The sequence below is a fragment of the Loxodonta africana genome, chromosome 18 (assembly GCF_030014295.1).
Source record: "Loxodonta africana isolate mLoxAfr1 chromosome 18, mLoxAfr1.hap2, whole genome shotgun sequence".
Classification (NCBI taxonomy): Eukaryota; Metazoa; Chordata; class Mammalia; order Proboscidea; family Elephantidae; genus Loxodonta; species Loxodonta africana.
The window spans coordinates 81,870,311-81,897,879 of NC_087359.1; the positions used below are offsets into that span (position 1 = coordinate 81,870,311).

At 43.6% G+C, this 27,569-nt stretch overlaps 3 protein-coding genes across 21 annotated transcripts in view; 1 reads left to right on the forward strand and 2 right to left on the reverse strand.

Moving 5' to 3' along the window:
* The window catches only part of PIGL (phosphatidylinositol glycan anchor biosynthesis class L), a 110,332-nt gene extending 107,230 nt beyond the window's left edge, over positions 1-3,102 (reverse strand). For 5 of the 6 annotated variants that reach the window (XR_010318465.1, XR_010318464.1, XR_010318463.1 and 2 more), the window contains exon 1: positions 1,640-3,102. Coding sequence is in view for 2 of the 6 variants with exons in the window: in XM_064271843.1 (XP_064127913.1) it covers positions 1,640-2,078 (439 nt within the window). In the remaining 4 variants the exon portion in view is untranslated. The remainder of the gene's footprint in view (positions 1-1,639) is intronic. The other variant, XM_003420603.4, reaches the window with a different exon arrangement.
* On the reverse strand, positions 2,842-27,297 carry LOC135228030 (basic proline-rich protein-like). Its single transcript, XM_064270368.1, has 4 exons — positions 26,807-27,297; positions 25,497-25,607; positions 3,815-4,316; positions 2,842-3,732 (listed from the first exon to the last, which is right to left on the reverse strand). The coding sequence occupies exons 1-4, from the start codon at positions 27,295-27,297 to the stop codon at positions 2,842-2,844; spliced, it is 1,995 nt and encodes a 664-aa protein (XP_064126438.1).
* Positions 3,730-27,569, forward strand: part of NCOR1 (nuclear receptor corepressor 1) — a 251,600-nt gene continuing 227,760 nt past the window's right edge. For all 14 annotated transcript variants that reach the window (XR_010318467.1, XM_064271844.1, XM_064271846.1 and 11 more), the window contains exon 1: positions 3,730-3,851. The gene's annotated coding sequence lies outside the window, so the exon portion shown is untranslated. The remainder of the gene's footprint in view (positions 3,852-27,569) is intronic.

Sequence of the window (27,569 nt, forward strand, 5' to 3'; positions counted from 1 at the left end):
AGGAAACAAAGTTTGGGCACAAATAAGACCTCTCTATAAAGACTTCACTGTATATTAACTGTAAGGCTATAGACGAGTTACATTCTTAAGGAATGTAGTCCATATGCTCAGAAAATAAAGAATACATAAACTATTTGGGATGTTAGTGTGGTTGAGATCCCCCAGGGGTAGGCTGTGGTAGTTAGTTGCTAAACTCTTTAAAGGATTTTCCTGCATACAGCCAGCAAATTTTCCTAGAATACCTGAGTAGTAGCCTAAGTGAAAACGAATATAAAATTGTATAAATGTGATTTCTGTGAAAAATCTGTATAGAAAAGGAACTGGGAAAACACATAATGAAATGGGAAAATGGACTCTGGACAATTTTTTAAAAACACCTTTATTGAGATATAATTTTACATACCATAAAATTCACCCATTAATAGTGTCCAGTTCAATTACTTTATTTATACGGTTGTGCCGTCATCACCGTAATCCCGTGTTATGGGCAATTTTTGTTTCCTCCTTGCATCTTCCCTGTATTTGCACAGAAGACTTACTCTAGGAAAGGACCGTTCACTGGAAGCTGAGTTGAACTGGAATACCTCTCAGGTTACTCTCCAGTCTAGTGACCTGAGTCCACTTCTTCCAGTTGACACACACATCCATCTCTTCCCACAAAGAGGAAGGCCCTCTGCCAGCATCGGAGGGGAAACGTTCAGAATTGAGCAGCACGACCCAGCCTGGGGTCTGTCTGTCTGGTGTGCTCCACGGGGCACGATGAAGCCTGGGGTCCGTCCGTTTGGTGTGCTCCACGGGGCAGGACGCAGCCCGGGGTCTGTCTGTCTGGTGTGCTCTACGGGGCACGATGCAGCCTGGGGTCTGTCTGGTGTGCTCCACGGGGCACGACACAGCCTGGGGTCTGTCTGGTGTGCTCCACGGGGCACGACGCAGCCTGGGGTCTGTCTGTCCAGCGCGCTCCACGGGCACGACGCAGCCTGGGGTCTGTCTGTCCGGTGCACTCCACGGGGCAGGACGCAGTCTGGGGTCTGTCTGTCCGGTGCACTCCACGGGGCAGGACGCAGCCTGGGGTCTGTCCGGTGCACTCCAGGGGCAGGACGCAGCCTGGGGTCCGTCCGGTGCACTCCAGGGGCAGGACGCAGCCTGGGGTCTGTCCGTCCGGTGCACCCCACGGGGCAGGACGCAGCCAGGGGTCTGTCCGTCCGGTGCGCCCCACGGGGCAGGACGCAGCCAGGGGTCTGTCCGTCCGGTGCGCCCCACGGGGCAGGACGCAGCCAGGGGTCTGTCCGTCCGGTGCGCCCCACGGGGCAGGACGCAGCCAGGGGTCTGTCCGTCCGGTGCGCCCCACGGGGCAGGACGCGACCTGGGGTCTGTCCGTCCGGTGCGCCCCACGGGGCAGGACGCGGCCTGGGGTCTGTCCGTCCGGTGTACTCCGGGGCACTTCTCAGTCCTGCCGGCAGGCAGTGAACTAACGGCGGGCCCCGACCCGCCTGTTCTCGCTCCTGTTCCCAGCCTGGGGCCCCCGGCTCTCTGCCAAGGACCCGTATACCCCGAAAACCCGCCGGGACAAGGTGCCCGAGACGGGCAGCACCTGAGGCGCGTACAGCCCCGCTCCCAGCGCCCCACCCCGGCCGCCTACCTGCGGAGAAGCAGAGCAGGGACACTCGGTGCCCCAGGCGGGCCAAGCCGAGCACCGTCGGGGCGAAGAACAGGGCTTCGTCGTCGGGATGCGCGGTGACCAGGAGGGTCCGGCTCCCGGCGCCCAGCTGGTCCGTCCGCTCCCAGCTCCTCGTCGGCTCCGCGGCGCCGCAGCCCCAGAGGAAGCCCCAGGCCCGGAGAAAGCCCCAGGCCAAGGCTGCCAAGGCTGAGCACAGCAGAACCTCTACCGCCATGCCCTTCGCCTCACACTGCGCCTGCGCAGGCGTCCCCGCCCCAGACTCCGGCGGGAACACAGGAGCCCTGAGATCGCGTTCCGCAGTTCGACCCGCTCCTCGACCGCGCAGGTGACCGGTGTAGAGCTCCGGTTTCTCCTGAGGCTCTCCGAGCAGTGAGGACGCGGAGGGTTGCCCGCACGTCATAATCCAGTTCTCCCCAGTTTCCCCAGCACTTTACCAAGTCTCTTGTCTGCTCGGTCTCAGAGCCGGACCGAACCGCATGTAGTCTAGTTTTCTACCTTGCCCTATTTCAGTGTTGTGTGCCATCGAGTGGCTTCCAACTCATAGTGACCCTATGACAGAGCAGAGCTGTCCTATAGGGCTTCATGGGCTGTAATCTCTATGAAAGCAGGGCCCCACCTACGACAGAGCAGAGCTGCCCCATAGGGCTTCCTGGGCTGTGATCCTTATGAGAGCAGATCCCCACCTATGACAGAGCAGAGCTGCCCCATAGGGCTTCCTGGGCTATGATCCTTATGAGAGCAGATCCCACCTATGACAGAGCAGAGCTGCCTCATAGGTCTTCCTGGATTGTGATCTCTATGAGAGCAAATCCCCACCTACGACAGAGCAGAGCTGCCCCATAGGACTTACTGGGCTGTGATCCTAATGAGAGCAGACCCCCAGGCCTTTTCTCCCAAAGAGCAGCCAGTGGGTTCCAAGCACCGGCCTTCAGAACTTTAACCATTATGCCACGGGAGCTCCCTAGAGTACAAAAGAAACTCTTTTAAAGGAAGAATTCCCTACTCTAAGTCAAAATTTTAGAACTCATTTCTTAAAGCCTGGGACTTTCTCTTAATTACATGGCTAGATCGGGAGGCGAAGTGGTGGCTTTCCTAAAGGAGATATACTTCACTGGAAGAGTAAAGCGGCCCTTGGTAGGCAGGCCGAGGATCACCGGCACCTCTCAGGAAAGACTTAGGGAACCCCGCCCGCCTTTCAGTGAGTCCGAGCCCCAGCAAAGGTCGTCAGCTAGATGGACGTGCAGCCCCGCCAGCCCCAGCCTCGTGGGCTGCGGCTTCACCCTCCGCAGCCCAGGCTCTGAGGCCGCCGCCGTCCCGCTGGGCCGCGGAGGACTTCCCGGGCCGAGGTCTGGGCCTGCTGGGCCGCGGAGGACTTCCCGGACCGAGGTCCGGGCCTGCTGGGCCGCGGAGGGCTTCCCGGGCCGAGGTCCGGGCCTGCTGGGCCGCGGAGGGCTTGCCCGGCCGAGGTCCGGGCCTGCTGGGCCGCGGAGGGCTTCCCGGGCCGAGGTCCGGGCCTGCTGGGCCGCGGAGGGCTTGCCGGGCCGAGGTCCGGGCCTGCTGGGCCGCGGAGGGCTTGCCCGGCCGAGGTCCGGGCCTGCTGGGCCGCGGAGGGCTTCCCGGGCCGAGGTCCGGGCCTGCTGGGCCGCGGAGGGCTTGCCGGGCCGAGGTCCGGGCCTGCTGGGCCAAGGTTCGGGCTCGAGCCCTTCCCTTTCCCACGCCTGGTGGAAGGCCCGGATCGGCTCGCGGTGGACACGCCAGCCCCGGGGCGAGAGAGCGGCCGCGGAGGGTCCGGCCAGGCACGGCGCCGCCCGGGCCAGTCTCGGCTGGAGGGGAGCGCTGAGGAAAGCGGGCGCGCCACGACTCACAGGGCCCGCCCGAGGCAAGGGCCGCGCGGCCGGCGGAGGGAGTTGGCCTCCCAGCCCTCCGGAAGGAGGAGGAGCCGGCGCCGAAGCCGCCTGAGCCGCGGCCGCCCGGGCTGGGGGAGGGAGAGGGGTTGAGTCAAGATGGCGGCCGAGGTGGCGAAGCTGCTGCAGCGGCGGCGGCGGCGGCGGCGCCTGGACTGAGCGCCCGGCTCGGCTGTGGGAACGCGGTCCCGGGGCGAGGACGCGCGCTCGGGCCTCGTCGTGCTCCTCAGGCCGGGGGCGCGCCGGCCCTCAGGCTCCGCCAGCTCCCGGTGAGTAGGCCCCGGCGCCCGCCGCCCGCCGCCCGGCCTCTGGGTCCCTGCTCCCCGGGGCTTCCGAGGGCCCCCGGGCCGCCGGCCGCGGGGACGGCTTCTTGCCGTGCGAGGGGCGCCGCAGGCCCGGCGAGGTCGGGATTGGCTGCGGCCGCTCCCTTCTCCCCCCCGCCGCCCACGGGCCGAGCCGGGCGCCTGAGGGAGCTGGGCCGGGCGAGTGGGGGAGAAAGGGCTGCGTCGGGCCGGCCGCGCCGGGAGAGGGTGTCCTGTGGGCGGGTGCGCGGAGGCGGCAGGCTGGGCGCCCGGGTGGGGCCGGACAGGTGGCGGCCGTCGGGGAGGCCGCGCCGTGGGTGGCGGAGCCTCGGGCGCTCACGGCGAGGGGCGGCGGCGGCGGCCCGGTGAGAGCTCGGTGTCTTCCGCCGTTGGTCGGCGGTGTCTTCAGGTGCGCAGGCCGGGACGGCACCTCTGCTCAGGGGAAGAGGAATGTGAGAAACTGCAACGGAGGCGTCAGCCTTAGTGGAAAGGAGACCCGCTTCTTTGAATTACCTGAGTTAGGTGTAGTCAGGTATTAGAAACACGAAAGAAGTGGGCATAAGCGGCATTTATGAAGTGTTTGTTGAGGACATCTCGGTTTCCTCGGTGTGCTGCTGCCTCAGCAGAGCCGGCCTCGGGGACTGGTGGTTTGGGTAAATTCAGTCTCTGCGACTAGTGCACGTACCTGCGTCAGATTTGCTTCCTTCGTTAATTTATCCTGACTGTACTGACATGTACATTACCTGTGTGCGCCCCGGTAGGCAGAACGCGGCAGTGTGCAAAGAAAGAACAACAGGCCTCGGATTTAAAAATCCTGAAAGTATTCATTCATTCGTTTCTTAAACATACTGTGATCAGACAGCTGGTGATGCAGTGGTTGTCCTCTGGATAACTGAGTTGATAGCATGGTTTAGTTTTTAATAGTTTTTTTGAAAATGTTTTTATGTACCCTTTCATGAGAATTAGAAGTGTTTGCTGGATGAACTTCCTTGGGCTGAGTAGCAGACCAACTTTAGGATCTTATTTAGATGTAGTAAAGTAGTAAAAAATTAAAGAAGAAATAACCGCAAGTTGCTGGAAAGTGAGAAATATTGTATCTCATTTTCTAATTCTGTTAAAAACCAGTGGAAGTTTATTTATTTATTTTAATATTTATAGTACACAGTTGCTTTGCCTTGAGTTAAGCACACCTGTTAATGAAAATCAAGGTTAATATTTATGTATGTCCAGGAATCTACTTGATGGTGACTGGCAAACAAATATGTAGATAAATAGATACGTTAGGAAGTGATTACTTGCGATACCAAAATACCCTTCCTTTTTACAAACCAGTTGTGGTCTAGTTAAAGCCCACTCAGAGAGACCCTGTAGGACAGGGTAGAACTGCCCTGTGGGGTTTCCGGGGAGTGGCCGGTGGATTTGAACTGCCGACCTTTTGGTTAGCAGCCTAGGTCTTAAACGCCCCTGGAGAAAATATAATAGGACAGGTCCTGATTCTTCTTCTAACTGCGTGACACTATGAAAGATGAGCACCCTTCCATGTCTCAGCTTTCTCAACCCTTATGTTGGGAAAACATCTGCTCTCCTAGGGCTGGTTGCTGTGAGTCTAGGAGGAGCTAGTCCATATGAAATTGCTTTAAACAGTTTGAAAGGGTTGTATTTTTGTAAGGTAGTAACAGCCCCCTCTGCACTGCTGTGGTTTGTCTGCACATCTCTCATGGCACTTACACTTTCTATCTTGTATTATAGGTGTTCATGTAGCTGTTTACCTCCTCTTCAGAGCAGCATAGGCCCTTCTTTGATTTTCTCTTTATAAAAATTTAAGGCACTGTGTAGGATTTTTTTTTTTTCTCCTATTGACACTGCAAATACTTGTTAAATGAATAAACGTAGGATTCTCGTTAGAAAAATGTATTCAAATGACAACTCATCAGAATATGCTTGTTATCTGCTGTGACATGTCTATATAGCTGTGATTCTCTCCACGGCCTCTAGAGGAATATATATTTTTATCTGGATGTCTTCTTAGATTTAATCATATAGTAAAACTTAAGTGTTTGGCCTGTCCTTTTTAATAAAAAAAAAAAAAATTCTGGAAATTAACTTGGGGCTTTTTTAAATTAAGTAAAAACTTGCCCCAAGGCTAGGCAAGTTAGATCAGTCAAGGTTTTTAAACCATTTTCTTAAAATTTGTGAAGTGGTGACAAGATTTTCTTACCATTACTGTCTGCTGTAGAAAGCAGAGGCCTTTTGATATGGGTAAATGTCAAGCTATCTGTTAATTCAGTTTTTAGTTTGTTTTTGTTACTCAGGTTTAATTGTATTTTGTGATGTATCTTAATCGTAATTTTAAGTTCTCGTTGATGCCTGGGCCTCATAGAGGTCTCCTATATCTAGTTACTTCCATCTGTTTTTTTACAGATGCTGTATTTTATTAGAATACGGTCGATCGGGATTATATACAGACTTGTTTGTAGATTAGATATTCATGTATTTTAGCTTACTAGCTTGTGAGGTGCCTTTTATGTTCAGAGTGAATTATTTAATGCTTTAAAGGCCAGAGGCCTAGTTGGGCAGATCAGTTATGTGCATAAATAATTTTGTTTCTGGATTGCCTGGTGTTTTGTCCTTTTTAGGTGTGAGTATACAAAAAGTTTAGATAGATGGTTAAGAAAACATTTTGTTTCTTTTTCTATGAGCACTTAGAACTCTTGAAAAACTATGAAAAGTGTCTGTAATGTAGCAATAACTGTAGAGTATCTGTTTTTTATTTTGGTATTCTCGTGGTAGTGTTTTCCTGTTAATATTTTTACTGTTCTACCATTCTTTCCACCCCAGGAGCTTGTGTGGTTACAATATTATTCGGATAGTCTTTAGATACAACCTTTTTTTTTTTTCCCCCTCTCCCTCATTGCGTTTGAAAATCTAAGACCATGCAGACCTCTGTGAATGTCCCTGTGGAGTCTTTGGTTTGCTTTCTCCATGTGTGCTACTATTAATTTTACTTAGCAATGATCTCAAAAACAAATCCAAATTTAGTAAAATGAAATGTTATGATTTATGGAGTTATAGAATACAGCCAAAATGCTCCTTAGAAGGCAGGGTGACGAGTGCATCTCACGTGCTGTGGACGTGTGATTAGGAGGGACCAGTCCCTGGAGAGAACATAATGCTTGGTAGAGGGCTGGTGAAAAAGAGGAAGACCCTTTACGAGATGGATTGACACAGTGGCCGCAACAGTGGGTTCAAACATAACAATGATTTGTGAGGATGGCACAGGACCGGCCAGTGTTTCTTTCTGCTGTGCGTAGGGTCGCTGTGAGTCGGAACTGACTCAGTGGCACCGAACAACAACAGGATACGGAGTGATATAAATAATCTCTCACTTGTTTTATTAGTAAATAAACTGGGGCGATGAGAAGCGGAGTTATCTGCCTAAGTTGTTGCAGTCTGGACGGCAGCGAATCCGAGTCTCCCAACTCCCAGTGCAGTGTTACGTTCCGTTGTAGCACACTGTCGCCGGGGTGGCTCGGTGTGGACACTGACGCTTGTTTAAAACAAAAATTGTGGTTAGTGGAAAATGAGAAATCATTTTGGATGGTCAACTTAGTTATCAAATTTAAGATACTTCTTAATTTAAGATGTCTGCAATGAAAATACAGTTTGAAAAATCTGTCAGCGAAATGGCGATCAATAGAAATTAATTTTTATTCTGCTTTGATGAATGTCTTCTTAAACAAAAATGTCTTGGAGGTTATCTAGGCCAAGTGACATTTCATAGAATTTAAGTATTACGGTACGGAAATTTTATTACGCCTGTGGTTAGGTATTTCTGAGATTCAAAAAAGAGTTATTAAAACTGTTTCATATACTAGCTATTATGCGTGCTTCACCTACTCGCGAACCTCTGGGTTTTTTTTTTTTTTTCCTTAAGCATGAGGGACTTCAGTTATGTGAAAGCTTAGATAAATAGTGTGGGTATGAACTCTATTCTTAATACTGCATTGAAAAGGTCACTTATAATATTAGTTTTCTGTGGGTACTTATGCCGTAAAATTTATTTTAAAGGAAAAGGCTATTTTTTTTCTCTTTTTTAAAATTATGGTAAACATTTTAATATTTCAATATTTCTCACATGTAGAATTCAGTGACATTAAGTTCATTCATCATGTTATACAGCCATCACCACTATTCATTTCCAGATTTCTCCATCCCTCTTACCAGAAACTCAGTGCCCCCAAAGGAATGACTCTTCCTTACCGCCTCACTCCTTCTCCCCGGTAACTAACCACTAATAAACTTTGGTCTCTGTGCCTTTGCTTATGCTAGATATATCATGTAAGTGGGATCATACAGTATTTGTATTTTTGTGACTGACTTCACTCAGCTTAATTTTTTCAGTGTTCATTCAACTTGTAGTGTGTATCAGGACTTCGTTTCTCTTTATGGCTGAGTAATATTCCATTTTATGTATGTGTATCTGTGGGGCAGTTCTACTCTGTCCTGCAGGGTCACTATGAGTTGGAATCGACTCTGCGGCACTGGGTTTTTTTTTGGGGGGGGGGGGTTTATATCACATTTTGTTTACCGGTTAATTTATTATTATTTTAACTGATAATCTTCACATAAATACTGAGATATGTCAGATTTTCCTATTACATTTTACCTGTTAAATAATACGCCTATTTAAAAAATATCATTGTGAAATATATACGGTATAACAAAAATTTTGCCATTTTTTACCATTTTTAAGTGTACAGGTCGGTGACATTAGTTACATTCATCATGTTTTGCAACTGTCACCACTATGCATTTCCAAGAGTTTATCACCTCAAACAGAAACTTAGTACTCTTTATGCAACTACTCTGCATTTACTTCTCCCCCAGCCCTTGGTAATCACTAGTCCACTTTTGTCTCTGTGCATTTGCGTAGATATTTCATGTAAGGGGGATCATGCAACATTTGTCTTTTTGTGCCTGACTTATTTCATATAGCATAATGTTTTCTAGGTTTATCCATGTGGTAGCACGTGTGAGAGCTCCATTTCTCTTTGTGGCTGTGGCTGAATAATATTCCATTGTATGGGTATACCACACTTTGTTTATTGACTCATCTGTTGAAGGATACTTGAGTTGTTTCCACATTTGGGTGTTGTAAATAGTGCTGCAGTAAACACTGGTACACAAGTGTCTGAGTCCCTGCTTTAAAACCTTTTGGGTGTATACCTAGGAGTAGAGTTGCTGGGTCATACGGTAATTCTATTTTTATTTCCTGAGGAACTGCCAAACTGTTTTCCACAGTGGCTGCACCATTTTACATTCCTATTAGCAATGTAAGAGGGTTCCAAATTTCTCTACATCCTCACCAACATTTGTTATTTTCTGTTTTTCGGTTAGTAGACATTGTAGTGGCTTAAAACGTGTACATTTTGCTAATGACCAGTGATGATGAGCACTTTTTTAATGTGCTTATTGGCCATTTGTATATCTTTGGAGAAATGTCTCAGTCCCTTTGCCCATTTTTATTTGGTTATCTTTTGGTTCTTGAGTTGTAGGAATTCTTTATATATTTTGAATATTTTCTCCCATTCTGTAGATTGTCACTTCACCTTCTTGATAAAGTCCTTTGACACACAAAAGTTTTTAATTTTGATGAAATTCAGCTTATCTGTCTTTTTCTTTTGTTGCTGTGCTTTTGGTGGCATATCTAAAATAATATGGCTATTTTGTGTTAGGTTAAGAAGAGGTGTTTTTGCTCATACTGTGTCCTTTTCTGGACTGTTCTTTCCCTACCTTACTCTTCTAAACTCTAATACATCTAAATTCTACCTGTTTTTCAAGGATTTGATCGCATATCACTCTATCTAGGAAGTCTCCTCCTACACCCTCTTCTCCAAGGATGTATAGTTTGTGTTCTGAAAATTCTTTTTTTTTTTTAAATAATTTTTATTGTGCTTTAAGTGAAAGTTAACAAATCAAGTCAGTCTCTCACACAAAAATCCATATACACCTTGCTACATACTCTCAATTACCCTCCCCCTAATGAGACAGCCTGTCCGTTCCCTCCACTCTCTCTTTTCGTGTCCATTTTACCAGCTTCTAATCCCCTCCACCCTCTCATCTCCCTTCCAGGCAGGAGATGCCAACCTAGTCTCAAGTGTCCACCTGATCCAAGAAGCTCACTCCTTACAAGCATCCCTCTCCAACCCATTGTCCAGTCCAATCCATGTCTGAAGAGTTGGCTTCGGGAATGGTTCCTATCCTGGGCCCAACAGAAGGTTTGGGGGTCATGACCACTGGGGTCCTTCTAGTCTCAGTCAGACCATTAAGTCCAGTCTTATGAGAATTTGGGATCTGCATCCCACTGCTCTCCTGCTCCCTCAGGGGTTCTCTGTTGTGTTCCCTGTCAGGGAAATCATTGGTTGTAGCCGGGCACTACCTAGTTCCTCTGGTCTCAGGATGATGTAGTCTCTGGTTCATGTGGTCCTTTCTGTCTCTTGGGCTCGTAATTACCTTGTGTCCTTGGTGTTCTTCATTCTCCTTTAAGCCAGATGGGTCGAGACCCATTGATGCATCTTAGATGGCTGCTTGCTAGTGTTTAAGAGCCCAGACGCCACTCTTCAAAGTGGGATGCAGAATGTTTTCTTAATAGATTTTATTATGCTAGTTGACTTAGATGTCCCCTGAAATCACGGTCCCTAGACCCCTGCCCCTGCTACGCTGGCCTTCGAAGCATTCGGTTTATTCAGGGAATTTCTTTGCTTTTGGTTTAGTCCAATTGTGCTGACCTCCCCTGTCCTGTGTGCTGTCTTTCCCTTCACCTAAAGAAGTTCTTATCTACTATCTAATTAGTGAATGTCCCTCTCCCACCCTCCCCCCCTGTAACCACGAAAGAATGTTTTCTTCTCAGTTTAAACTATTTCTCAAGTTCTTATAACAGTGGTCTTATATAATATTTGTCCTTTTGCAGCTGACTAATTTCATTCAGCATAATGCCTTCCAAATTCCTCCACGTTATGAAATATTTCCCTGATTCCTCACTGTTCTTTATCAATGCGTAGTATTCCATTGTGTGAATATACCATAATTTATTTATCCATTCATCCATTGATGGGCACCTTGGTTGCTTCCATCTTTTTTGCTATTGTAAACAGTGCTGCAATAAACATGGGTGTGCATGTATCTGTTCGTGTAAAGGCTCTTACTTCTCTAGGATATATGCCAAGGAGTGGGATCGCTGGATCGTATGGTAGTTTTATTTCTAACTTTTTAAGGAAGCGCAGAATCGATTTCCAAAGTGGTTGTACCATTTGATATTCCCACCGGCAGTGTAGAAGCGTTCCAGTCTCTCCCCACAGCCTCTCCAACATTTATTATTTTGTGTTTTTTGGATTAATGCCAGCCTTGTTGGAGTGAGATGAAATCTCATTGTAGTTTTGATCTGCATTTCTCTAATGGCTCATGATCGTGAACATTTCCTCATGAATGTTAGCTACCTGAAAGTCTTCTTGAGTGAAGTGTCTGTTCATATCTTTTGCCCATTTTTTAATTGGGTTATTTGCCTTTTTGCAGTTGAGTTTTTGCAGTATCACGTAGATTTTAGAGATCAGGCGCTGATCAGAAATGTCATAGCTAAAAACTTTTTCCCAGTCTGTAGGTAATCTTTTTACTCTTTTGGCGAAGTCTTTGCATGAGCGTAGCTGTTTGATTTTTAGGAGCTCCCAGCTATCTAGCTTTTCTTCTGCATTCTTTGTAATGCTTTGTATACTGTTTCTGCCATGGATTAGGACTCCTAACGTTGTCCCTATTTTTTTCTTCCATGATCTTTATCGTTTTAGATTTTAAATTTAGGTCTTTGATCCATTTTGAGTTAGTTTTTGTGCATGGAGTGAGGTATGGGTCTTGTTTCGTTTTTTTGCAGATGGATATCCAGTTATGGCAGCACCATTTGTTAAAAAGACTGTCTGTTCCCCATTTAACTGTTTTGGGGCCTTTGTCAAATATCAACTGCTCGTATGTGGATGGATTTATGTCTAGATTCTCAATTCTGTTCCATTGGTCCATGTATCTGTTGTTGTACCAGTACCAGGCTGTTTTGACTACTGTGGCGGTATAATAGGTTCTAAAATCAGGTAAAGTAAGGCCTCCCACTTTGTTTGTTTTTTTCAGTAATGCCTTATTTATCTGGGGCCTCTTTCCCTTCCATATGAAATTGGTTATTTGTTTTTCCATCTCATTAAAGAATGTTGTTGGGATTTGGATCGGAATTGCTTTAAATGTATAGATCGCTTTTGGTAGAATAGACATTTACAATGTTAAGTCTTCCTATCCACGAGCAAGCTGTGTACTTCCACTTCTGTAAGTCTCTCGGTTTCTAGCAGAAGTGCGCTGTAGTTTTCTTTGTATAAGTCTTTCACATCTCTGGTAAGATTTATTCATAAGTATTTTATCTTCTTGGGGGCTACTGTAAATGACATTGCTTTGGTGATTTCTTCTTCGATGTTCTTTCTGTTGGTGTAGAGGAATCCAACTGATTTTTGTATGTTTATCTTGTATCCCGATGCTCTGCTGAACTCTTCTATTGGTTTCAGTAGTTTTCTTGAGGATTCGTTAGGGTTTTCTGTGTATAAGATCATATCATCTGCAAATAGAGATACTTTTACTTCTTCCTTACCAATCTGAATGCCCTTTATTTCTTTATCTAGCCTAATTGCTCTGGCTAGGACTTCCAGCACAATGTCGAATAAGAGTGGTGATAAAGGGCATCCTTGTCTGGTTTGTGATCTCAGTGGGAATGTTTTCAGGCTCTTTCCATTTAGGGTGATGTTGGCTGTTGGCTTTGTATAAATGCCCTTTATTATGTTGAGAAATTTTCCTTCTATTCCTATTTGGCTGAGAGTTTTTATCATGAATGAGTGTTGAACTTTGTCAAATGCCTTTTCTGCATCAATTGATAAAATCATGTGATTCTTGTCTTTTGTTTTATTTATGTGGTGGATTACATTAATCGTTTTTCTAATGTTGAACCATCCGTGCATACCTGGTATGAATCCCACTTGGTCATGGTGAATTATTTTTTTGATACGTTGTTGGATTCTATTGGCTAGAATTTTGTTGAGGATTTTTGCATCTACATTCATGAGGAATATAGGTCTATAAATTTCTTGTGGTGTCTTTACTGGATTTAGTATCAGGGATATGGTGGCTTTGTAGAATGAGTTTGGTAGTATTCCATCCTTTTCTATGCTCTGAAATACCTTTAGTATCAGTGGTGTTAACTCTTCTCTGAAAGTTTGGTAGAACTCTGCAGTGAAGCCCTCTGGACCAGGGCTTTTTTTTGTTGGGAGTTTTTTGATTACCTTTTCAATCTCTTCTTTTGTTATGGGTCTATTTAGTTGTTCTATCTCTGTGTTAGTTTAGGTAGGTAGTGTGTTTCTGGGAATTGATCCATTTCTTCTAGGTTTTCAAATTTGTTTTAGTTTTTCATAGTAATCTGATATGATTCTTTTAATTTCAGTTGGGTCTGTTGTAATATCGCCCATCTCATTTCTTGTTTGGGTTATTTGCTTCCTCTCCTGTTTTTCTTTTGTCAGTTTGGCCAGTGGTTCGTGAATTTTGTTGAGTTTTTCAAAAAACCAGCTTTTGGTCTTGTTAATTCTTTCAATTGTTTTTCTGTTTTCTATTTCATTTAGTTCAGCTCTAATTTTTATTATTTGTTTTCTTCTGGTGCCTGTGGGTTTCTTTTGTTGCTCTCTTTCTACTTGTTCAAGTTGTAGGGATAATTCTTTGATTTTGGCCCTTTCTTCTTTTTGGATGTGTGCATTTATTGATATAAATTGGCCTCTGAGCACTGCTTTTGCTGTGTCCCAAAGGTTCTGATAGGAAGTGTTTTCGTTCTCATTGGATTCTCTGAATTTCTTTATTCCATCCTTAATGTCTTCTATAATGCAGTGTTTTTTGAGCAGGGTGTTGTTCAGTTTCCAAGTGTCTGATTTGTTTTCCCTGTTATTGATTTCTACTTTTATGGCCTTATGGTCAGAGAAGATGCTTTGTAATATTTCAGTGTTTTGGATTCTGCTAAGGCTTGGTTTATGACCGACCTAATATGTGGTCTCACCCAGTGCCATTGAGTTGGAATTAGAGAACGTTCCATTTGCACTAGAAGAGAAAGTATAGTTGGTGGTTGTTTGGTGGAGTGCTCTGTATATGTCTACAAGGTCAAGTTGATTGATTGTGGCATTTAGATCTTCAGCGTCTTTATTGAGCTTCTTTCTGGATGTCCTGTTCTTTATCGAAAGTGGTGTGTTGAAGTCTCCTACTATTATTGTGGAGCTGTCTCTCTCAGTTTTCAATGCTGATAGGGTTTGTTTTATGTATCTTGCAGCCCTGTTATTGGGTGTATAAATATTTAATATGGTTATGTCTTCTTGGTGTATTGTCCCTTTAATCATTATGTACTGTCCTTCCTTATCCTTTCTGATGGATTTAACTTTAAAGTCTATTTTGTCAGAAATTAATACTGCCCCTTCTGCTCTTTTTTGATTGTTGTTTGCTTGATATATTTTTTTCCATCCTTCGAGTTTTAGTTTGTTTGTGTCTCTAAGTCTAAGGTGTGCCTCTCGTAGGCAGCATATAGACGGATCTTGTTTTTTAATCCATTCTGCCACTCTCTGTCTCTTTATTGGTACATTTAGTCCATTTACATTCAGGGTAATTATGGATAGGTATGAATTTAGTGCTATCATTTTGATGTTTTTTTTTTTGTGTGTTGACAGCTGCTTTTTCCCAATTGATTTTATGTGCTGAGTAGATTTTGTTTATATATTATCCTTTCTTCATGTTGGTTGTTGTTGATTTTGTTTCTGCTGAGTCTGTATTTTTCCCTTGTATTTTATTTTGATGAGTAGGATAGTTTGTCTCCTATGTGGTTACCTTATTATTTACCCCTATTTTTCTAAATTTAACGCTAACTTTTATTTCTTTGTATCGCCGTATCTTCCTCTCCATATGGAAGTTGTATGATTACATTTCTTACTCCCTCTTTATTATTTTTATAGTGTTTTCTTTTATATATAGTAACATCGCCTGTGTCAGGTTTTTTTTTTTTGTTTTTTAGTCTTGCTTTGTTTTTTTGGATTTCCTTGTCTTGGTTGACTTCTGGTTGCTCTACCCAGTGTTCTAGTCTTGGGTTGATACCTGATATTATTGATTTTCTAACCAAAGAACTCCTTTTAGTATTTCTTGTAGTTTTGGTTTGGTTTTTATGAATTTCCTCAGCTTGTGTTTACCTGGAAATGTCTTAGTTTCACCTTCATGTTTAAGAGACAGTTTTGATGGATATATGATTCTTGGCTGTTCTGGAAATTCTTAGTGCTTTTTTTTGTATCTCTGTCATAACATCCTAGTTATTTATGTACGTGTGCATTTGGTCCCTCCTAGTCCATAGCCCTTTTTTGGGCATGCCTGCTTCGGAGGTGTTTTTAAATCCTTTTTCTTTCTTCACTCCCAGCGTAACGTTCTGCGCTCAGGAACTATGTAATCGGTATTTGTTTAGAGAAGAAAGATCTTAGTTGTTGCTGTAGAAGATGACTGATGCACATGCAGCAACTTGATGCTCAGTAGTTTTTGGAAATTAAAAAAAAAAAAGAAATTCATTAATGTCAGTGAAATAAAATGTCTGTAATCAGTGAATTATCAAAGTAATGCTTTTTTAAAACTATTCTTTCATTTCACTGAGATGTTGGCAGGAAGAGAAAGTCAGCATGGGATTGATTTCATCCCAGAGAGCATTTCTGTTTCCAGAGACTATTAGAAGAAGAATGTGGTAATATATATTTATGTAGGGAATTCTGAAGTAGCATCAATGCTAGGAAGAAAAGTGAATTAGAAATATGGAATGGTTGATTAATAGCATTATAAAAGAATTTCAGTCCTGGTGGTGCAGTGGTTAAGAGCTGCAGCGAGCTATGGCTGCTAACCAAAAGGTTGGCAGTAGGAATCCACCAGGTGTTCCATGGAAACCTTATGGGGCGGTCCTCCTCTGTCCTGTAGAGTCACTATGAGTTGGAATTGACTGGACAGCAATAGGTTTGGGCTTTTTTGTTTGTTTAAAAGAGTAGCACTGGCTAGTTTAATATCAAAAGTTAAATCTGTAAGTAGATTAATCAGGGTCAAAGGAATGCAGAAGTCAAGATTACCAAATTATTTTGATTATTTTTCCCTTATAGCATCTACCTGAGGAATGGAACTTGGGCCCTTTTTTGCTATTTTTTCTTTGTTGTGCATGAATATACTGCTATCAAACCAGAATATATTGAGGTTACATTTTTTTCTAAGAAAATTTGACTCTTAGATTTGTTAGGGGGGTCAACGTCATGGTTATAGATCACCCTTACACCCATACTTTTGTTTAACTGACAGATTCTTTTCCTGACTTTCTGTGACTGTACACATTTCAGATTCAGAAAAATCTGCTTTAGGCAGTTCATTTCCCTTAACGTTAGAATGTAGATTTACATAATTTTGAAAATGTTTTTTAAAGTAGTAATCGTTAGTCCTTTGAACTCCTGTTTGAAGATGTTCAACTTTGCATTATATTTGGTTCATTCTTTTAATCCTTTTTTTTAAAATTACAGTAACGTCTGTGTATTTGGAGTGAAACTAAAACTTGTGTTTTCTAGGAGTTACAGCCTAAAATACAGTGTAACTATACCAGATACGTTGTTGTTAGGTGCCATTGAGTCAGTTCCAACTTATAGTGACTCTGCGTACAATAGAACGAAACTCTGCTCAGACCTGTGCCACCTTCACAGTCGTTGCTCTGTTTGAGCCCATTGTTGCAGCCACTGTGTAACCCATCTCACTGAGGGTCTTCCTCATTTTTGCTGACCTTCTACTTTACAAAACATGATGTCCTTCTCCAGGAACTGGTCTCTCCTAATTACATGTCTAAATTAGATGAAGTCGTGCCATCCTCGCTTCTAAGAAGCATTCTGGCTGTACTTCTTCCAAGACAAATGTGTTTGTTCTTTTGACAGTCCACAGTATACTTAATATTCTTTGCCAACAAGTAATTGAAAGGCATCAGTTCATCTTTGGTGTTCCTTAATTTGTTCTCCAGCTTTTGCATGCATATGAGGCGATTGAAAACCCCATGGCTTGAGTCAGGTGCACCTTAGTCCTCAAAGTGACATCTTTGCTTTTTAAGACTTTAAGAGGTCTTTTGCAGCAGATTTGCCCAGTGCAATGCATCGTTTGATTTCTCGACTACTGCTTCTGTAGGCATTGATAGTGGATCCAAGTAGAATGAAATCCTTGGCAACTTCAATGTTTTCTCCATTTATTATGGTCATGCTTATTGGTCCAGTTGTGAGTAGTTTCGTTTTCTTTATGTTGAGATGCAATCCATACTGAAGGCTGTAGTCTTTGATCTTTATCACTAATTTCTTCAAGTCCTCATCACTTTCAGCAAGCAAGGTTGTGTCATCTGCATATTGCAGGTTGTTAATGAATCTTCCTCCAATCCTGGTGCCGTGTTCTTTATATAGTCCAGTTTCTTGGATAATTTGCTCCGCATACAGATTGAATAAGTATGGTGAGAGGATACAATCCAGACTCCTACCTTTCCTGATTTTAAACATGCAGTCTCCCCTTGTTCTATTTGAATGACTGCCTCTTGGTCTGTGTACAGGTTCCGTATGAGCACAATTCCTATTTCTTCTCAGTGTTACCCATAATTTGTTATGATTCACACAGTCAAATGCCTTCTTTGCATGGTCTTTAAAACACAGGTAAACAGCTTTATGGTATTCTCTGATCTCAGACAAGGATTATCATTACATCAGTAATGATAATCCCCCGTTCCACGTCCTCTTCTGAATCTGGCTTGAATTTCTGGCAGTTCCCTGTTGGTGTACTGCTGCAACTGGGTTTTTTTTTTCTTACTTTCTTTTTTAAATTCATTTTGCTTTAGGTGAAAGTTTACAACTCAAGTTATTTCTGATACAAAAATTTATACACATGTAGTTACATGACCCTAGTTGGAATCCCCATAATGTGACAGCACACTCCCCCCTTCCACCCAGGTTTCCCTTGTCCATTTAACCAGCTCCTGTTACTTCCTGCCTTCTCATCTCGCCCCAGACGGAGCTGCCCATTTAGCCTCGTGCATCTACTTGAACTAAGAAACACACTCTTCACGAGTATTTTATGCTTTATAGTCCAGTCTAATCTTTGAAGAGTTGGCTTTGGGAATGGCTGCAGCCATTTTTGAATTATCTTATCCAAAATATTACTGTGATATTAATGATATTGTTTGATAATTTCCGCATTCTGTTGGATCACTTTTCTTTGGAATAAGCAGAAATAGGGATACCTTCCAGTCATTTGGCCAGGTAGCTGACTTCCAAATTTCTTGGCTTAAGTGAGTGAGCACTTCTAGCGCTGCATCCATTTGTTGAAACATCTTCATTGGTATCCCATCAATCGCTGGAGCCTTGTTTTTCACCAATGCCTTCAGTGCAGCTTGGGCTTTTTCCTTCAGTACCATCGGTCCTTGATCATATGCTACTTCCTGAAATGGTTGAACGTCGACCAATTCTTTTTGGTACATTGACTCTGTATTCCTTCCATCTTCTTTTGATGCTTCTTGTGTTGTTTAATGTTTTCCCTGTAGAACTCTTGAGGACTGCAACTCGAAGCTTGAATTTTTTCTTCAGTTCTTTCAGCTTCAGAAATACTGAACATGTTCTTCCCTTTTGACTTTCTAACTCCAGGCCTTTGCACATTTCGTTAGAATACTGTCTTCTCTAGCCACCCTTTGAAATCTTCTGTTCAGCTCTTTTACTTCCATTTGCTTTAGCTACTCTACATTCAAGAGCAAGTTTCAGAGTCTCTTCTGATATCCATTTTGGTGTTTTCTTTCTTTCCTATCTTATTAACGATCTTTTGCTTTCTTCATGTGTGAAGTCCTTGATGTCATCCCACAGCTCATCTGATTTTCGATCATTAGTGTTCAGTGTGTCAAGTATATTCTTGAGATGGTCTCTGAATTCAGGTGGTTTATACTGAAGGTCACATTTTGGCTCTCATGGATTTATTTTAATTTTCTGCAGCTTCAACTTGAACTTGCATATGAGCAATTGATGGTCTTTTGCGCAGTCAGCCCCTGGCCTTGTTCTCATTGATGATATTGAGCTTTTCCGTCGTCTGTTTCCCCAGGTGGTAGTTGATTTGATGCCTGTGTATTCTGTTTGGCAAGTTCCATGTGTGTATATGGTCGCCATTTATGTTGTTGAAAAAACATATTTGCAGTGAGCAAGTCCTTGGTCTTTCAAAAATTTTATCGTGCCATCTCCGGTGCCATGTCTATCGTCAAGGCTGTGTTTTCCAAATACTGATCCCGTTTCTTTGTTTCCAGCTTTCACATTCGAATCACCAGTAATTATCAATGCATCTTGACTGCATGTTCAATTTCAGACTGCAGAAGGTGGTAAAGATCTTCAATTTCTTCATCTTTGGCCTTAGTGATGGGTATGTAAACTTGAATAATGATTGTATTAACTGGCCTTCATTGTAGGGGTGTGGATATTATCCTATCACTTGCAGCAGCATTGTACTTCATGATAGATTTTGAAATGTTCTTTTGGAAATGAATGCAACACTATTCCTCTTCAATTTGTCATTCCTGGCATAGTACCATGTGATTCTCTGTTCAGGATGGCCAATACCAGTCCATTTCAGCTCACTAATGCCTAGGATATTGATTTTCAGGCATTCCATTTCATTATATTTATTTATTTATTTTATTGAGCTTTAGGTGAAGGTTTGGAAACCCTGGTGGCGTAGTGGTTAAGTGCTACGGCTGCTAACCAAAGGGTCGGCAGTTTGAATCTGCCAGGCGCTCCATGGAAACTCTATGGGGCAGTTCTCTTCTGTCCTACAGGGTCGCTATGATTTGGAATCGACTCGACGGCGCTGGGTTTAGGTGAAAGTTTACAGAGCAAATCAGTTTCTCATTAAACAAGTAATACACATGTTGTTTTGTGACCTTCGTTGGCAAACCCATGATGTATCTACGGTTTCCCCTTCTCGACCTTGGGTTCTCCATTTCTAGCTTTCCTGTCCTCTCCTGTCTTCTCGTCCTTGCCCCTGGGCTAGTGTGCCCATTTAGTCTCGTTTTGTTTAATGGGCCTGTCTAATCTTTGACTGAAGGGTAAACCTCAGGAGTGACTTCAGTGCTGAGTTAAAGGGTACCCAGGGGCCATACTCTTGGGGTTTCCCCAGTGTCTGTCAGACCAGTAAGTCTGGTCTTTTTTTGTGAGTTAGAATTTTGTTCTAATTTTTTCTTCAGCTCTGTCCATGACCCTCTATTGTGATCCCCGTCAGAGCAATCACTGGTAGTAGCCGGGCACCGTCCGGTTGTGCTGGGCTCAGTCTGGTGGAGTTGTGGTCCATAAGCCCTTTGAACTAATATTTCCCTTGTGACTTTGATTTTCTTCATTCTTGCTTGCTGCAGATGGGTTGAAACCAGTGGAGTTTCTTAGATGACTATCCACAAGGTTTTAAGACCCCAGATGCTACTTACCAAAGTAGGATGTAGAGCATTTTCTTTATAAATTCTGTTATGCCAATTAAGCTAGATATCCCCGGAGACCATAGTCGCCCAGCCTTCAGCCCATCCATTTCATTTTTGACAGCTTCCAGATTTTCCTTGATTCATACTTCGTACATTCTGCTTTCCTATTAATAGTGGGTGTTTACTGCTTATTCTTCTCATTTTGAGTTGTGCCACACCAGCATGTGAAATCCCAAAAGCTATACTCCATCCACGTTATTAAGGTTGACTCTGCTTTGAGGAGGCAGCTCTTCACCAGAGGTGCCTGTCTTCCAGCACTGTATTAGACAGTGTTCTGCCACTACCCATAAGATTTTCGTTGGCCAATTTTTTTCAGGAATAGATTGCCAGGTCCTTCTTCCTTGTCTGTCTTAGTGTGGAAGCTCTGCTGAAACCTGTCTATCGTGGATGACTGTTACGGGTTAAATTGTGCCCCCCCCAAACATGTATGTCCTAACCTCTATGCCTGTGGTTACAATCTCATTTGGGATTTGTTTTTGTTATGTTAATGGCCAGGATTAGTGCGGGGTGTGTCTTTAGTAAATCTCTTTTGAGATATAAAAGATTAAACTGCAAGTGGACAAAGGAGAGATGGGGTAAGATAGATGCCAAGACACACGGAGACCTCCAAGGAACCAGGAAGAAGAAACCAAAGCGACAAGGATCTTCTTCCGGAGACTACAGAGAGAAAACTTTCCCCTAGAGACAATGCTCTGAATTCAGACTTACATCCTCCTGAACAGTAAGAAAATAAATTTCTGTTTGTTAGAGCCATCCTCTTGTGGTATTTCTCTTATAGCAGCTGGATAAGTAAGACAGTGACCATGCTGGTATTTGAAATACCGGTGGATAGCTTCCAGCATCACAGCAACATGCACGCTCCTACGGTATGACAAATTGAAAGACAAAGTGGTGGAAACCAGACATAGGGAATATATATTCCATGAACTGTGTGTGTGTGTATGAGAGGGAGAGAGGGAGGTGGGAAGGAAGGGGGAGAGGGAAAGAAAAGGGAAGGGGTGAATCGAATAGTTACCACATATTCTCACAAAACCATTATAATGAGTGAAGCAGGTTATGTTACTTTAAAATCTTGTTTTTCATTTCTTATAAAAGTAATCCATTATTTTGTAGAGTGCAATGTAGAAATATATAAAGAAATTGAAATTCTGTACTACTTTCTGGATATAGTCTATTAAGTGCTGCTCTTTCTTCCAGATGTTTTTCTCTGTATGTGTGTATAATTTTTTGCCTTGATAATTGATAAAATTAAACTATGAAAGAGATGAGGGTGGGGGTAGTTGAGATGGAGAGGATTCAGGGTCTGTTTTGAAGGGAGAGCAAATAGAAGTTGCTGCTGGAGTAGGTGTTACTGACAGCTAAGCGTTGTTAGTGCTGAAGAGGCCATGATGAGCAAAACACAGATGGTTCCTTCACTCACAAGTTTTTTTTTTTTTTTTTTTTTAAATAGAACTCAGAAAACCTTATTTCAGGTCAGGTACTTTTCTTTTGCTTTCTTTTGTATAAAGCCAAAACCCATGGCCGTCGAGTCCATTCAGACTCATAGCGACTCTGTAAGACATGGAGAGTAAAAGTGCCCCATAGAGTTTCCAAGGAGCGGCTGGTGGATTCAAACTGCCAACCTTTTGGTTAGCAGCTGAACTTAACCACTACACCAGGGCCCCTTATTTTGTGTATATGTATACCTTTAGAAATAGAATCTGTTTATTAGCCTTATTTTATTTCTTTTAATAACCTGTAGTAGTCTCTCTGGGTCAGAGGGGGGAAGCACCAAAATGTGATCTTTAAGATGTCTGTCTTTGAGTTATAAAAAATTACCTTAGGAAAGTTACTTAGCTTCCCTAAAGTTTAATTAGAGATAATAATGGGGTCAGGCTTTTACATGCAAACCTCTTATTTAATTTTTTAGTACATAACAAAGGCTCAGTAAATGGTTACTCTTTTTATTATTATCCTTGTGTTTTTGTTAGTTGCTGTCGAGTCGGTTCTGACTCATATGGACCCTGTGTACAACAGAACGAAACACGACCTGATCCTACGCCATCCTCACAATCGTTGTTATGCTTGAGCCCATTGTTGGAGCCACTGTGTCAGTTCATCTTGTTGGGGGTCTTCCTCATTGTTGCTGACATTCTACTTTACCAAGCATGATGTCCCTCTCCAGGGACTGGTCCTACCTGATAACATGTCCAAAGTATGTGAGACAAAGTCTCACCATCCTTACTTCTAAGTAGTATTCTGTCTGTACTTCTTCCAAGACACATTTGTTTGTTTTTCTGGCAGTCCATGGTATATTTAATATTCTTCACCAACACCTTAATTCAAAGGCATCAGTTCTTCTTCAGTCTTCTTAATTCATTGTTCAGCTCTTGCATGCAAGTGAGGTGATTGAAAATACCATGGCTTGGGTCAGGCACACCTTAGTCTTCAAGGTGACATCTTTGCTTTTGAACACTTTAAAGAGGTCTTTTGCAGCATATTTGCCCTTGACTGCTGCTTCCATGGGAGTCGATTATGGATCCAAGTAAAATGAAATTCTCAACAGCTTCAGTCTTTCCTCCATTTATCGTGATGTTGCTTATTTGTTGAGTTTTGAGGATTTTTGTTTTCTTCATGTTGAGGTGTAATTGATAAAAGCTGTGGTCTTTGGTCTTCATCAGCAAGTGCTTCAAGTCCTGCTTGCTTTCAGCAAGCAAGGTTGTATCATCTGCATATCACAGGTTGTTAACGAATCTTCCCGCAGTCCTGATGCCGCCGCCTTCTTCATATAGTCCAAGTTCTTGGTTAATTTGCTCAACATAAAGATTGAGTAAGTCTGGTGAAAGGATACAACCCTGATGCACACCTTTCTTGACTTTGAACCACGCGGTATCCCCTTGTTCTCTTCAAAGGACTGCCTGTTGGTCTAAGTACAGGTTCCTCATGAGCACAATTAAGTGCTCTGGAATTTCTAATTCTTCGCAATGGTATCCATTTTTGTTATAATCCATGTGGTTGAATGCCTTTGCATAGTGAATAAAACATAGGTAAACAGCCTTCTGGTGTTCTCTGCTTTCAGCCATGATCTGTCTGACAGCAGTAATTGTATCCTTTGTTCCACGTCCTCTTCTGAATCTGGCTTGAATTTCTGGCAGTTCTCTGTTGATATACTGCTGTAACTGATTCTGAATGATATTCAGTAAAATTTTACTTGTGTGTGATATTTAATGATACTGTTTGATAATTTCCACATTCTGTTTAATCACCTTTCTTTGGAATGGGAACAGATATGAATCTCTTCTAGTCGACTGGCCAGGTTGCTGTCTTCCAAATTTTGTGGGATAGACGAGTGAGCACTTCCACCGCTGCATCTGTATGTTGAAACATCTCAATTTATATTCCGTCAGTCCGTGGAGCGTTGTTTCTTGCCAGTGCCTTCAGTGTAGCTTGGACCTCTTTCTTCAGTACCGTTGGTTCTTGATCATATACTACCTCCTGAAATGGTTGAACATCTACCGGTTCTTTTTGGTACATTGACTGTCTGTGTATTCCTTCCATCTTCTTTTGATGCTTCCTGTATCATTTAATGTTTTCCCCATCAAACCCTTCAGTACTCTAACTCGAGGCTTGAATTTTTCTTAAGTTCTTTCATCATGAGAAAAGCTGAGCATGTTCTTCCTTTTTGGCTTCCTTTCTCTAGGTCTTTTCATATTTCATTATAATACTTTGTCTTCTCAAGCCACCCTTTGAAGTCTTCTGTTCAGCTCTTTTACTTCATCGTTTGTTCCGTTCTCTTTAGCCACTCTACATTCAGGAGCAAGTTGCAGAGTTTCTTCTGACATCCATTTTGGTCTTTTTTTCTCTCCTGTCTTTTTAATCATCTTTTGCTTTCTTCATTATGATATCCTTGATGTCATTCCACAACTTGTCTTTGGTCATTAGTGTTCAATTATTATTCTACTTAAAAAAGTTCTACTTAGGTATTATTATATATATTAATTCAGGCCAAGTGTCTAAGGTTAAAATTTTTCTGATCTCAATACAATGTTCATTTTTGAGTTAATGGAGAAGATAATAGGCCAACAGGTACTCATTTTGGCTTTGAAATATATTTGTTTTTATATTTCAATGAGTGAGAATTAGTGCGCTCAATTCAGGGAATTAGTTGAATGAAACTCAACAACAAAGGTCTTAATTGGTTTGTTCTAGTATTGTCTTGGGAAACTTCTCCTTTTTCACTTCATATAGTTGCATAATTTTTTCTTTTATTCAAGAATTATTTATTGAATGTTTGTACTTACAAAATTGATTGAAGTGCTACATCCTGATTAATGTTTTTTTTTTTTTTCAGTATCATATTTTATTGGGGGTAAGATAATTTAACTTAAAAGGCCCTTTAGCTCTCATTTTCTGTTTTTTAAGTAACAGTGATAATGTCAAAAGAGGCTACAAATAAGGTATCTTGTTAATGGCATTCCCCACAGTAGCTCCTTTTCTTAAAAGGGAAGAATACTTGGGTTTATTTTACAGGAGAAAATTTATTCCACTTTAGTACTACTCTCTGGTCTTGTATAAATTACAGAATTCTCTTGGATGATTTCTAGTCCCTCCTCTGTCTTGGAGGTTGGACTCTGAGATCGACTCAGGACGTCTGGTTTCTGTAAATTACCCCCAGTCTGGACAGCCGTCGGTGGTTGGGTGTTGGTCTTTCTTAGCCTCTCCTGTGTAAAATACCTTTGCCATTAGACTAGGTCTGGGCTGCTTTTTGGGAATTGTTAGTTGTTTTCAAGCTGGCCTTCAACTCATGGTGCCCTTATGCACAATGGAGCAAAGCATTGCTGGTCCTCCACCATCCCGTGATTGATTGTGGATCAGACCTTCGTGATCCACGGAATTTTCTTTGACTGATTTTCAGAAGCTGATCACCAGGCCTTTCTCCTCATCCTGTCTTAGTCTAGAAGCTCTGCTGGAACATGTTCAGCATCGTAGCAACATACAAGCCTCCATTGGCAGATGGGCGGCGGCTGCGCTTGAGGTGTGTTGGCCGGGAATCAAACTCAGGTTTCTCGCATGGAAGGCGAGAATTCTGCCACTGAACCATCACTGCCCTGTTGTGAGAATAAGTTTGACCTCATTTGCCTCAGTTTAGTAATGAAACCATCTGCAGCATCACAGAGGTTATTGCCCTGTCTCTTACTTCTGTAGCAAAAGGTTTTATGATTTGATCCCTTAGAAGGAAATTGTATTTTGTATTCTGTAGGGCCTTTTCCTTTGATGAAATGTGGACTTTACTTCTGTTGTGACCCTTTTATGATTCAGCCTTGCTCGTGTGAAGAGGCGTCTGCAGTCCTTCTACAGTGACATATGTTTTTAGCTTTTTTCTAAGATAGGTTACTTTGAGAACCTATCCGAATACTTTTTGGTCATGCAAAGGTTTTAGGCCAAAAGTCAGAGGGGTTCCTGGTGAGAGGATGATTGAATTTCTTTTTTCTAGTATTTTATTTGAAACTTTGTTGTTACATCAAGGTAAGTTTCCTGTTGAGTATATTTGTGTGTGTTTGTGTTTATACCTTAAGATGTGAAGATTCAAAGAGGAATTTAAGTAGACCAATTTCATTTTGCTGTATCTTATTGCCCATTCGCAAAATATAGGCAACTGGTCTGGGTTTATCTGTAAAATTTAGACAAAATGGGCTCTTGTCATTTATAACAATGATATCTAGTTTTTCTATGTTATTCCCATCTTAAAACATGATTATGTGTTTTTGATATGAGGGGATTGCTCATAAAGTCTTAGCCAGGTTTCTTAAACATGTCAGAAAATTTTTACGTTTCATAAATCCAGCGTGTATAACTAACACTAAATTAATGAGTTCTTGGTGCTAAGAACTGAATTTAAAATTTGAAACTGCCACTTAGGGTGTTTTTTTTCCCCTTCAACCTTAATTTTAAGCCAGATTCTTTTATTTCAGCTGATTTCAAACTGTAAAGTGTTCTCTGGAGGGGGAGGGGGCTGGTGGTGGTGGACCGTGGGGGGGAGGGGGCTGGTGGTGGTGGACCGTGGGGGGGAGGGGGCTGGTGGTGGTGGACCGTGGGGGGGAGGGGGCTGGTGGTGGTGGACCGTGGGGGGGAGGGGGCTGGTGGTGGTGGACCGTGGGGGGGAGGGGGCTGGTGGTGGTGGACCGTGGGGGGGAGGGGGCTGGTGGTGGTGGACCGTGGGGGGGAGGGGGCTGGTGGTGGTGGACCGTGGGGGGGAGGGGGCTGGTGGTGGTGGACCGTGGGGGGGAGGGGGCTGGTGGTGGTGGACCGTGGGGGGGAGGGGGCTGGTGGTGGTGGACCGTGGGGGGGAGGGGGCTGGTGGTGGTGGACCGTGGGGGTGGTGGACGGTGGGGGCTGGTGGTGGTGGACCGTGGGGGTGGTGGACGGTGGGGGCTGGTGGTGATGGGGGTGTTTGTGAGTCAGAAGTGGATGGTGGGGGCTGGTGGTGGTGGTGGACGGTGGGGGCTGATGGTGGTGGTGGACGGTGGGGGCTGATGGTGGTGGTGGACGGTGGGGGCTGATGGTGGTGGTGGACGGTGGGGGCTGATGGTGGTGGTGGACGGTGGGGGCTGGTGGTGGTGGTGGACGGTGGGGGCTGATGGTGGTGGTGGACGGTGGGGGCTGATGGTGGTGGTGGACGGTGGGGGCTGATGGTGGTGGTGGACGGTGGGGGGAAGAGGGGTGGTGGTGGGCCATGGGGGCTGGTGGTAAGGCTGGATAAGAGACCGAGCCTGTAAAGAGGGATTCTTGGTTCCCCATTTTCGCTGAATCTGAGTATTTAAATCTCCTCACTGTCTCCTATACACTTGGCTTCCATGTAAGATGTCTGATGGAAGAGTCCTGTTTGTTAGAAAACAAAAGGGCCTGAATACTGCTGTTCCTTGTCTCATGGATGAGTGTTAAGGAGGGTGACCAGGGGTAGGGCCTGCTTTGATTCATAAACTTGTAGGGTAGTGGGGGCTAATCTCTTGGCCTTTGTTGATGTGTCACTGTCTCCTCTGTTGGGCTGATAGTACTTATAAATAAATCTG

Coding starts and splice junctions, on each gene's coding strand:
- LOC135228030 (XM_064270368.1), bottom strand. CDS start 27,297: ATGGGGAACCAAGAATCCCTCTTTACAGGCTCGGTCTCTTATCCAGCC. Junction 25,608..26,806: donor CCAGCCCCCTCCCCCCCACG/GTCCACCACCAC, acceptor TTCTCACAACAG/GGCAGTGATGGTTCAGTGGC. Junction 3,733..3,814: donor TGAGGGCCGGCGCGCCCCCG/GCCTGAGGAGCA, acceptor CGCTCAGTCCAG/GCGCCGCCGCCGCCGCCGCC.